Raw genomic sequence first — 12422 nt, forward strand, 5'->3', positions numbered from 1 at the left:
AACTTCTATTCACTAAAAAGTTACTAAACGTCGGCTGAAAACAGTAAGCGGCAATAACGAAGATTGGTTAACAATAACTCCTTCTGGTAGCTGACTTTGGTGGGTTAATTTGCTTTTCGTTTGTTATAATAATGTATAAGAATTTTGCAAATACTGCTAACGTCAGATTAATTTCCTTACATTGCATTAAGGTTCGAATTTAACTGCTCAACAAATAGCAATTAATCTTCGACTATCACATACTTTGTATTAATATATTATCAGAATTTATCGACCAGTATTTTTTGCCTGGTGAAGTTCATCATTTTTATCCACGTTCATATCAAAGAAAACTGTCACAGACAGCTGAAGCAAAGAAATAAATTAAAAACATCCAGAGAAACAGGAGTAACCGAAAAAAAAACCCCAATTCACAACAGCCGTGACACAAAACAAAAAAACCGACCATCCCACCGGATCATCGTTAATAAAACCAATAAAAACGAAAAAAAAACACCACCGTCCCATCACGGCAAGATCATGAGTAATCAAACAGCAAACATCCCAGAAAAACAAACAAAATCGAAAAAGAACATGCTCTGTAAGATTTCGCATCTCGTCCACCGTTCTCACATAATAATTCTCCCAATAAAATTTCAGACACACAGATGAGCAAAATAAAAAATATCCTCCAAAAAAGGGTTTCCACTCTCTCTCTCTCATTTTCTCTAAAATTGTTTTCTACATTCGCGACACATCCGATGCACGGGGGGAACGGAAAGCCCAACGGCAGAATGTCCCGAGCGCCATAATCTAGTAACCTTCGCGGACCGAGTAACAGAACCGGGGAAATGGGGGAATCAAAGCTCCAGGGTTTTGATAAAAAAAAGGAGTAGGCTTTTTTGATTGTTTCATCCATCAGTTCCAGGTGAGATCGTAGCCATCCCAGCCGGCCGGTGGCGCCAAAAATACCCGCCGACCACGATGGACGAGGGTCACCACGCCGCGGTAGCCACCGCGCGGCACTCCAGCCTATACAAACAAAAAATAAATAAAATTATAAATATAATAATAATTATACAATATAATAACATAATATACTTAATAATATAATAATCATATATAATAAAGAAGAAAACAGAACAGAAAGTTCACATAAGGTCAGGATTTTTAACACCTCCTACACATATCGGCTAATAATTGAAAATCAATCTCCGCTTCGATACATGTACGAACAGCAGTCAATGCGAATAAAAACCGAAAATGTGTCCATGTAACTTCATTTCTAAAAGTTTTTATTTAGCATGCAACCACCACATTACTTTAACGGTAAATTCAATAATTAATTAACTTCTGCCGGCATATTCATCGTGATTTTCGTAATAATTATGTTCCTTTTCTATAAAATAGTATAACTCATACAGGCATGACGTATCAGTCTGATAATCTACCTTGAAATCCTGCATCACTCCAATGGCTTTGGCAATTTTGATAAACTGATCTTTGGTGCGGTACTCAATGCGGACGGCGGCATTATCAGGCAGGCCAACAATCTCCTTCTGCTTCCAGTCATCCAACCGGATCACGGGCGCGTTGTACACGATGGAATTGAAGCGTGGATCATAAATCTCCTGTTACAAACATAAAAAAATATATAAACATGAAAAACGAGTAAAACAAAATAAAAATCAATAAAGAGAAACCATCATGATTAAACAAAAGTACCAATAAGTAAGCAGTAATTAATAACGATCACTGGCAGGTCACTGAAAGAATAAATTCTGCAATAAAAGAACAAAAATCCAAAACTTGTATCATTTAGGAATTAATTACCAGCTGCGAACGGGAAAAATAAAACATCAAAAAATAATAATCGAAAATAAACGGTTAAAAACTGGATGCAAATATTTTCGTGAAAATCTACGACTTTGAAACTATCGACTACATTTTCTTCGGACACCATCAGTAAACAGGAAAATTGATCGTTCCGCGTCATCGGCATCGATCACCATCCGTACACAGATAAACACATCAGAAAACCGGCACGTACTTTCAATAAATAGGCCAAATTGCGCTCGCGAAAGGGCACGGCGACATCGTTGAGTTTGATGAATTTCAGATGCGTCTCAAAGAACTCCCCACTATTCCAATCCAAGCAAACGATCATTAGTGATTTATTCCCGCCGCCGGCACAATGCAATCAATCGACACACTCCAATGGACATAATCAAACGCATAACTCACTTGCTGACACCCTTCTTCCCGAACGTGGAGGTACGGGAGATTTCCGGTCGGATGCAGGAGCGCTGCTGGCGCTGCTCGGGCCGGCGCATCCAATCGTCCCAGAATCTGCACACCCAACACCTTATTCAATTACCGGCTACGACAAAATCAATTATGGATGGAAGGAGAAAAATATATCGGAGAAAGCGCTATACAGATCGATATTAATTTTTTTATGGGAAAGTCGACGGTTTAATCGATACGGGTGCTTTGACTCGTACTTTTCGGGCCATTTCGGCTCCAGTTCGTTCCAGATTTCTTTGGTTAACATCCAGCCCAAACCGGGAAAAAAATCCGTTCGATGGAGTAATTCTACAACAAAGTTTACCGTCGTCAGCCACAGAAAATTTTACAATTCTCGATAAAGAGTTAACATAATTATAAAATAATTACAAAATATTATTTGTAATGTAATGATAATTCTGCTTTTTTTGCTTGACAATTCGTCCGTTTTACCAGAAACGTATATTCCAAATATATAAAAATATATTTAAAAAAATATGTTCCAGTATGCAAAGTATTTGTTTCAATGATTGACGTAAAACTAATTAATATAAATAAGAACATAAAATATTTTTGTAGAAAAATTCCTTTATAATCCGCAAATCGTGTAATGAAAGCAACCAGTCGATGAATAATCTGGAAAAAATCTTCCAGTCGTCTAATGTTTACCTGCGTTATTTTCAGTCAGATCCGCTTTTCCATTATCATTCCACGCGGATATGCACCACAAGGACGTATCGAGTGCCAGCAGTGGATACAGCGCGGCAAAATACTGGAAAAAATCCGGAGCAACGTCCAAATCGTCTGCAATGCCAAAAGAGTAAATTCATCGGCATTCTCCAATTACATCGCAACCGGTACGGGGACGCGTGGGAGAGTCAACACACACAGATCACACTGCAGCGGCGCATTAATGGCTCCCCACGGTCCCATACGTAACCTCATCGAAAACCTATTACGCCGGTTTTAATTTGGCTTTTAGTGTCGTTGGGCGCAGTCCGCTGGGAACTGCTTGCACACCATTACCATAAAACACCCGAACAGTAGTATAACAGCTCACGTTACAAAATAAAGAAACTAAAACAAAATAAACTATAAAAATGATGCCAAGCTAAAAAAAATAATATAAAATACCAAAAAATAACACATTAAAATACAGATCTGTTATGACATTAGTAACATATTCCTTCCAATTTAAATACTGCAATCTCCGTACGTACTGTAAACTTAAATACTTTTTTGGTTAATACTGTTATTATTTCATTATTTTTATTATTTACTGCTTTGTTTATTTTATTTATTTATTGTGATCTCTGTACGGAAACACTTTTTTAGTTTTTGACACTTCCACTGAATTTGATTCTGAGTAAAGAAATGGAAAGTCAGCAATGAGGTTTACTCCGGAAAACCATCCCATAATACCAGTAAAAGCGTCTTCGTGTCGAACACGAACGCCGTAAACGCACTTCACAATTCACATACCGATGCAAAAAAATTTTATTACGGAACAAATAACTTGGCAGTCCGCACAGCCCATGAACCGTCGCTATTTTTACGAAACGACCGTCCCAAGAATAGATGCAATAAAAGTCTAGGGGACTGTTTATGTCTGCGGGCAGATGTTGAACGTCAGAGGCTAATCGCACCGTGTTTCCATCTTTATTTACCACGCAAAAGCGCTTTCGGTAGCTTTTGTTTAATAGACACAACATCAGATAATTATTCAACAAATTTCATTTTCTTTGTGAATGTGAGATTTTCTCATCCGCCTTGCCCTTCAAGTTAACAGGTCCACAGTTCATTACGGTCGTTCTTTATTCTTTTAAACTAACCCTTCAATTCTTTAAATTATTCTTTAAACGATACAGAAAAAGTTACATCAATATATCGGTGTAAAAATAAAATATACCTGTAAACATATAAAATTATCTGCAAATACTTTCTATCTGTACGAGTATAAAAATATCTGAACAAAATACATATGTATAAAAATTAAATCAATATAAAGTCTTCATGATAGGAATTTCATCAGCTTGTAGCATGTTGCTCAAACAAGAATTAAACTGTGTAATTCTGATTTTTTATTCACAAATTTTTATTTATATTAATTTTCAAAACATGGGCATGAAGATATGACAAAGACAAAGTCCCGCGTCTCATGATTAAACCGGAAGACAAAATCCGCATTTATCTTTTACAGAAATAACCAAAATCCCAGACTGAATCAATCAAATCACGCGGACCACTACCCGATACACAACCGGCGCATTTTCTGTCGACTTATCCCGAAAAATTCAAGAGTACATAATGGAATCCGAGATGGCCGCCGCATATTACACAGCGCCTATTTGTCATATTGGCCTTAAAAAGCGGAGCCCCGGACAATCGATCCCCTGCCTAATAAACGCCCGCACAATTCCCCGCGCGCGATATACGCCGATATTGAAATGCAAGACAAACAGGCAAACACTCGCACTGTCACGCCAGCAGGTGCTCGAGTTGCGCAAAAATGCTTTAAATCATATTGATCACTCTCTTCCTCTCTCCCGTCGCATCTATCCCATCCATTCCCCGTTTTCCCAACTCAATCAATCCAGTTTTACAAGGGAAAAAATCCACTTAACCCACGAGCGACATTAACTCGGCACCAACCATTTTCTCATCAATGCCGCACCAACCCAATTAGCCCATTCATACCGATAGAAGATAGGAATACATAAGCAAATTCATATTGAATTAAGTGCAGCGAGGTAAATTGGATTACATCAATTTCTATGGGATGAAAAGTGGCAGGGACATTGGTATTAAATGGCACTTTTCCATTTTTAACTGACGGGGAAAGTGTTTCACTTTAGATGAACAACGACATGAAAATCATATTAAAATTGTTAACTTAAATTCGGTTATTCGGATTCAGAGTACAAAGAAATGATTATAAACACCGTAACAAATAAAATTCTCCAAATAACCTGTTTCAGCTTTTATCAGTCTGGTTACAACAATATCCACCGCAAGCTTTCTACTAAAAACAAATCTACAAATGCAGATTTTTGCAAAGATAATGAGCGCAACAAAACTATTTTTTATTATTTTATTAATAATAATTTTATCGATAACTCTAATATTATTTATCATATCATTAAATTCAAATTATTCAATGTATCACACTATTTTAGTTTTATAATTATAGAATAAACTTCATAAAATTCATATACATTTCTGTTATTTGATTAAAAATAACTTAATATTGATTTTAAATTTTAATACTATTTAGTGTATCATTAAAATCATTTTATTACAGTATTTTATCTTTTTATTCACAGAATAAAGTCATAGAATTCATATTCATAGAATAAAATAGGTCAAAAACAGTTGAAAATTACCGTATCATTTCACGGCAATTTTAATAAAAATACCTACTATTATCGCCTAATAACAGGGCGCTGCCGGGAACGATTAGCGGGGAGTCGGAAGTGGCCTACATGTCTACATACACGACCGGGAAAAGACGGTCGGGCTTACCTTCGACAATAATCACCGCTGAGTAGTTGTATTTGCGGAACATCTGCTGTAATCCCCACTTGTAATGGCGGGCAATCTTGTAGTAGCCTTCAAATTTCTTGTCCTTCTTTGACAGATTAATGGGAGTATTGTTGGTGTGCTGCAACATGGACCAAACATTCACATGCCATACATGAAAATCATTTGTCAACAAATTCCGTAAATTGCTGAGAAGAAAAATCGGACAGGCATTTATCAGTGCATCAATCACAAAAAGTCGATCAATAAAAAATTTTCTCTGGTTTTTTCAACCACTACGAATAGTTTAAAATGCAATAAATGACAACGGATCCTTGCGGGACAAATAAATTATTGAAAGGCTAAAACTATCCTGAAATAAAATAGTACGAAGAATATTGTTCTGATCTAGTTCAGTATATAAACATTGGCAAAAATATCCTGGCAAATATTCTTCCACGATAAAAATACAAAATCCTAGAAGTTCGAAATATTTTCTTAAGGACATGTAATTAAGAAATTACTAGTTTTCATGGTTTTTTCAACCACAACTTAGCTTGTAATATTACGCTGGCATTTGATTACTGATTCTTCAACGATAAATAAACATACCGAAACTCAAAAACAATTTAAAAATTAATGAATAAATAAATCAAAAAAACTGAATAAAATTTCCCGGACACTTCAGCTAGATAGCATTTTCAAAATTTTCGAATAATTATAGAGAAACACCGGTCGGGGAGGTATTTTTTTCCCACACTCATCCGCTCAATGACGGCAATCAGTCCCACACAAACTTTGTCATTCTTTCGGTTGAATACAAATTAAACCACTCGAAAAGCGATACAGTTACACTGCGATAATGGATCCATGTTTGGTAATCGACTGTTTGCCAATGCGAATAATATGGTCCAAGGAAACAACGGAGAGGTCAAGAGGGAAGCTCGCAATGTGGTCATCCGAGCTGTGCACACGCTGCTGTTGTCAAACCCACCTTCAAATGCGTCAACTGATCCCCGTAGCTGGCGATCGCATCCGCCGTCGCGGCATCCCCGCAGTCCTGACTGACATACACCGGGAAGGATTGGGCCGACGGACGGAATCTGTGACACAAAAGCGGACCGTATTCAAATCCACGATCACGTACAGTACAGATATATAATAAAATGCATTTGTCCAACTTCCCCACTGACAAATAATCCATATATATTTATCATTTCTGTACGGTAAAACAATTGCAATAAATAGTTTCACGAAAAGAAAATGTTTTTTCTGATTTTTCAAATGTTGTTCACATACAAAAAAGACAAATAATCTACGGATAAATCCACTGACAAATACGTGATTAAATATTTATAATTTCTGTATCGTAAAAGAACTGCAATAAATACGTTCACAAAAAAAGACTTTTAAATTCTATCCATTGGAAAAAAGAAAAACGGGTATTATTCACGAGCCTGAGATTTATTCAAAACTTCATTTAACATCGCTATAGTACGAGTATACATATCGATCACAATCCGCATAACTACAAACATTTTTTTCTTTTATCCGTAAATTTCAGATCATGTTTCCATATCAGAATTACATATAATCACAAGTCATACGACAACTTCCGGTAATTATCCATAAAATACTATTGTTTTTAGCTAAAAAGTCGGAAATCAGAGTATTATTTAGCTAAGCCCAGTTCATTTTTCAACAGAAATTTTTCAATTTTGGAAAATGCATTGAACGCTACTCCGGCCGGTTCAGACAACGCCAACGCGGAAATCGCAATGCGGCATAATCCTTCTCAAGGTTAACTCTCGCCAGCCAGAACGCCGAACACATCACCCGCAGAAATGACACGTAAACTCGAAAGCTTTACAGTCAGATTTCGTGACTACCGACAAGCTCGTCAAAATAAACGTCACTGACGGAGAGACGACAACGCACAGCTACAGCCAACAGCCCGAAAACACTGTATCGAAAACACGTTAAATTAAACATCCGTCACGCAAGAATAAACAACATTTTCCCTAAACTGTCCATAACCACATCGGGACACGCTCGTAATTTGGGCAATAATTTGTGACAAACTCATCTAATGCTGTAATTCACGTCTAAATTCGGGCAAGAAGAATTTTTAAACCAGAAGGAACGATAAAGGACGATTCTTTCATTGTTATACAGTTTTTATTTTTATTTCAACCTTGTACAAGCAAATGCCATTTACAATTAAATCCCAAATACCGTATACCTAGAATAAATAAAACAGCTGTTATACAGTAATAATAAAGATTCGGGTGTAAAATTAGTTCAATAAATCTTCGTCTGCGGTGCCTTCCAAATTTTTACGGTTAAAAAAAGAACGAAAAAACCTTAAAATTTATATGTTTAAATAGCAAATGCACAGCCGTGAAATCTCGCGCAAAATATATCTGTCAACGACCGAATAATCAAAAACAGCATCTGCCGTAATTTACGCGCCGTCAGTGATATGTATTCAGGTACGCTGGTAGAGTTAACAATTACAGTACTGATAAATTTAAAAACGCCACTGCGACTACTTTCCGAAAGCAGGAAGTTCAAAACAAAAAACCACAACAAAACTCAGGATTGCTCTCCCGAATAATAATTGTAAATTTTTAACCGAAAATATGCCAAAAGCTAGAAAAAGCTCCGCAGTTAATTGCAAAAACTTAATTGAGCCTTACTTAATCAGCTGGTCCAGACTTCGCTTAATTGTTGGACGATTACATCCGAAAACGATAACGGGAATGACTGGGATTTCCTTCCTTAATACTGCTAAACTTGAGTCGCCTCCATCCACACCGATCACTGTGAGGAAAATCGCCAATTAACAACAAACTTCTTCAAAACTATTCTGGCCAGATTTCTGGGGAAAGATTTCTAATAGCACGATTCCGGTTTTGGGAGGAAAACCAAAAAGAATTTTAAAAACATTAAAATAACAAAAACAGCAAATTATAATATGGCGCATCCGCCCGCTTCTTGTATAATGATAAGTTGCATCACATTAGCGATACCGTGAATTGGTCTTATCAACTCTAAATAATTATCCATTTTAATGATTTTCTGGATTTTTGGCTCCCTTCGTTCGCAAACAAAATTCGCAAAGCTGAAAACTCACCTTCTTGTACCCGCTCAACATACTGCTTGATCTTTTCGCTATCCTGCTCTAAATTATGTACATCGTCGAAGAGCGCTGAAAGGTGCTTGATCTTGCGATTCGCGCCTTCCTGCGAGAAGCCAACCACACAAAATCAGCACATATTCTGCAAAAGTGAATTTTCTAAAGTAAATTCCTCAGCCTAAACATACATTCGGATCCAGTTCCTGAATATTTTGATGAAATAACACATATTGATAGAAAAATAAAACCCATAAAATCGTTATGCCAGATGCGATAAAGTATCCCAACTTCCTCTTCATGTTGGGGAGAGAAATCAGTCAGGAAAATCATCGCTCATGGTGAAAAACCTCGATAAAATATTGTACATCACATGACTGTATCATCGCAGCGGTCGTTATCTCAAAGATCTGGTTATCATTTTAACACGTATCTATAAAATCCGCAATTTTTAAAAATGTGTCTAATTTTCTGGGAAAACCAGGTAAGTAAAAAATCACAAATGACGTTGGCGGGTTACGCAGACCGGGAGAAACACACTGCACAAGTCAAGTCAAAGTGAGCAGAAATCTGACAACGTGTTTGTGCCGCTGCCGAGCGCAACTGCGCAATACCAGCAGGCGCAACCGGTTATTTTCACTAGTACGCGCAGAATTTAACCAGCCTGTTTTAAACACGTTAGAGCAGCAGCGCAACCAAGTGATTACCCTGTATGCAACCGCATACGACCGTGCGTACGTACGTTTACAGTAGCATCGTTTTACTATTGATTTTTTTGTCACAAAATGAAATTTGTTCAATGTTGCTGGAGCGTAATGAGCGATTGTGTGCTAATATGTTTATATCGCTGTGTGGAAGAAGATGATTGGCTGAATATGTCCAATCAACGGAGAAACGTCCGTCTAAATACTCGCCATGCTCCTGTTGGTAAACGGCTCAGCTGCTTCATCATACCGAGAGAGTGTTGACTGCTGTGTCTGACAAACCTAGACACATGGACCACGGCGTATCAGCGGCACAACGGAAGCCCGGAAGTAGCCAATTTCATTGTGATTCATTGCCGATCGGTTGATGGGGGGAAAACGGACAAATGCAAACCGACCGCTTCCGTTGCAAGCATTGCCGCTGCATATCATCATCCCCGTCTGTTAAAGCGATACCGTGATTAGCACATTTAGACACACAACATGCGCCGTGCGATCCATTCCAAGCGTCGCGTGCAGAGCAAATGAAATTCGTTTGTTGCCTTTGCGAAAATTTGCGCGATACACTTTCGATTAGATTAAATGAGTCACCCCAGAAAAAAGTCATTATAAGGTCGAACTAATCGTAAGTTATTAACTGAAGACTTACCAATTTTTTAGTTGGTTGGTAGTGGTACATAATCAGCTGCATCGATCGAGGATACGCCAGCTTCCGCAATGGAAATCTTTTAAGTTTCAGCACAAGTCGCAAAGACATCGATCACCAGCTATACAATAATTTTCGCATACGTACGTATGTACAATACTAGTAAATTTAAAATTTCGCTAAAACGCTCTGCTTGGTACGTCTGGTTTAGTTCAGTTGGCTAACGGAGGCCGCGGACTCGATCGAGACGAAGCGCCACAGGCAGCAGCTGTTGCTGCAATACAATTTGTCACTACCAATTTGGCGCGTCTGTCGAACTCCAGTGTCCGGAGAGCGGCTGCCGCTAAATGTACAATTTATTATGCAACGAATTAGAACATTAATTATACATTAATGTGAATGGATTAGGAACTACGTACCAGGCTTCCGCATTACCGTACCACCCGCTCCAACCGAATTACACGTGCAGTACATGTGCCATTGATTTGATCATCAGACATTCTAAGGTCGTTTCAGTAATATTTTAATGAATTCTTCATGATTGTGCAACTGTTCGTTCGAAATTTTTATTCGCGAACAGAGTTGTATAATGCAGCTTATCTGCATCTCTCTGCCAGCAATATAACGGAAGTGAACGCCCGTGCCAACGCCCAAAACATTTAACCATGAAAGTGTCAGTCGAATATAAAGCGAACAAATTTCTTCCAGTTCAGCAGCAGTCTACGTTCACATTTCACTTCTACGCTCATAAAAGGCAGCGGGCTCTATAACAGTTTAACTTACAAAAAGGCGTCGGCACCATGAAATCGGTTTTTGTAATCCTTACTGTTGTCGCCACCGCTTCGGCCGCCACTATCAAGGTAAAGGTCAAAGGAATAGGATGCAATAAAAATAACTATTTACCAAGTTGAAGCCAAAGTACTTTAGCGAAGTCTTATTTAGGCGAGTGCGGTAAAGGCCCAGAATCCGCTTGCCTTCGGAGCTTTGGACAAGCTGCGTGGAAGGAATGCCCTTAGTGTGCCCGATCAGTACAACCTGATCGCCACCGCCCGCGCCGGTCAAGACTATCCCAACAATGTCGCCATTCCGCAGACGACCTTCGACTGCGGTAGCACCCACCAGCCTGGATTCTACGCTGATCCCTCTCCGGCCTCCCGCTGCCAAGGTAAGAAGACATTAAACAATACTTCCATCAACTCAAAGGTCACGATTTGTGTTCTTGCAGTCTTTCACCGCTGCGACATCAACGGCAACCAGACTTCGTATTTGTGCCCTAACATGAGTGTACGACAATGTCTTCTCTGATTGGTCGATAGAATGCTGATGGGTGGGTGTGTTTGCAGGTGTTCAACCAGATCACCCTGGTCTGCAACTGGTGGTTCGACGTGGACTGCAGCAAGGCCGCCTCTTTCTATGACTACTCCAACAGCCGTCTCTACCAGGGCTCAAATGTGCCGCTTTTGGATGACTATGTCCGATCCGTGACTGGTGCTGTTGCTGCCGCTCCGGCTCCGGAGGAAGCCGCACCTGCCGAGGCCCCTGCTGCTGAAGCAGCACCGGAAGCTGCTCCCGCCGAAGGCGAGGCTGCTGCTCAGTAAACGCTGTGGAGTAAACAATGCAGCGCTGTACTTGTCTCACATCTGGTCTCCGTGACTGCACAGATTTTGTAAAATATTGTGTAATTGCCTGCTACTAGTCAGTTTGGCCATTAATCATGCCTCATGATGATGACCAATGTCCACCGGGCCACACTGTTGTGTACCCAGTGTATGCAACAGTTCTAAAAGATTCGGAGAGGTGTGATCCACATCCACAGAAATGAAAAGTAAAGGATAAAGAAGGAAGGAATTTTACTTAGAACGAATATAGAGAAACAATTATTTTTGACTCCTAAGAGTGACCGATATCCTCGGCATTGTAAATTGTAGTAAATCGAATCGAAGCAAACCGCATCACATGATTGCATTCGAAGAGGACTCCTAGCTGAGTGACTGAATCATGCCCATAGACGTGGGAGCGCAGTACCTTCTTACTTTTGTGATGATATCTTCTGATAATTTCCAACGTCAGAAGGGGCGACAGTTGACGTACGTACCTAGATTGGCCAACTGTGCGAGGCGCCTGTATGCTGCCGGTGCCGGTTATAGCCGGA

At 39.1% G+C, this 12422-nt stretch overlaps 2 protein-coding genes across 2 annotated transcripts; one reads left to right on the top strand and one right to left on the bottom strand.

Moving 5' to 3' along the window:
- Window positions 1-292: 292 nt before the first annotated feature.
- LOC129595195 (alpha-1,3-mannosyl-glycoprotein 2-beta-N-acetylglucosaminyltransferase-like) lies at window positions 293-10450 on the bottom strand. The gene is made up of 12 exons (XM_055492121.1): window positions 10274-10450; window positions 9112-10065; window positions 8921-9029; window positions 8484-8607; window positions 6779-6887; window positions 5788-5926; window positions 2935-3069; window positions 2484-2574; window positions 2224-2328; window positions 2030-2120; window positions 1431-1610; window positions 293-1011 (listed from the first exon to the last, which is right to left on the bottom strand). Exons 2-12 carry the CDS (start codon window positions 9220-9222, stop codon window positions 898-900), a joined length of 1308 nt encoding a protein of 435 aa, XP_055348096.1. The 5' UTR covers window positions 9223-10065; window positions 10274-10450; the 3' UTR covers window positions 293-897.
- A 492-nt stretch (window positions 10451-10942) lies between these two features.
- LOC129595233 (uncharacterized) lies at window positions 10943-12110 on the top strand. Its single transcript, XM_055492166.1, has 4 exons — window positions 10943-11130; window positions 11213-11435; window positions 11496-11554; window positions 11614-12110. Exons 1-4 carry the CDS (start codon window positions 11071-11073, stop codon window positions 11866-11868), a joined length of 597 nt encoding a protein of 198 aa, XP_055348141.1. The 5' UTR covers window positions 10943-11070; the 3' UTR covers window positions 11869-12110.
- The last annotated feature ends 312 nt before the right edge of the window (window positions 12111-12422 follow it).

Source organism: Paramacrobiotus metropolitanus, unplaced genomic scaffold (assembly GCF_019649055.1).
Source record: "Paramacrobiotus metropolitanus isolate TYO unplaced genomic scaffold, Prichtersi_v1.0 Parri_scaffold0000075, whole genome shotgun sequence".
Classification (NCBI taxonomy): domain Eukaryota; kingdom Metazoa; phylum Tardigrada; class Eutardigrada; order Parachela; family Macrobiotidae; genus Paramacrobiotus; species Paramacrobiotus metropolitanus.

Bases quoted from the DNA above. Each gene is read 5' to 3' on its own strand.
- LOC129595195 (XM_055492121.1), bottom strand. From the start codon at position 9,222: ATGAAGAGGAAGTTGGGATACTTTATCGCATCTGGCATAACGATTTTA. The intron at 2,575-2,934 runs GTAAACATTAGA...ACTTTGTTGTAG, and splicing joins TCTGACTGAAAATAACGCAG to AATTACTCCATCGAACGGAT. The intron at 2,329-2,483 runs GTACGAGTCAAA...TTGGGTGTGCAG, and splicing joins GAGCCGAAATGGCCCGAAAA to ATTCTGGGACGATTGGATGC.
- LOC129595233 (XM_055492166.1), top strand. From the start codon at position 11,071: ATGAAATCGGTTTTTGTAATCCTTACTGTTGTCGCCACCGCTTCGGCC. The intron at 11,436-11,495 runs GTAAGAAGACAT...GTGTTCTTGCAG, and splicing joins TCCGGCCTCCCGCTGCCAAG to TCTTTCACCGCTGCGACATC. The intron at 11,555-11,613 runs GTACGACAATGT...GTGTGTTTGCAG, and splicing joins ATTTGTGCCCTAACATGAGT to GTGTTCAACCAGATCACCCT.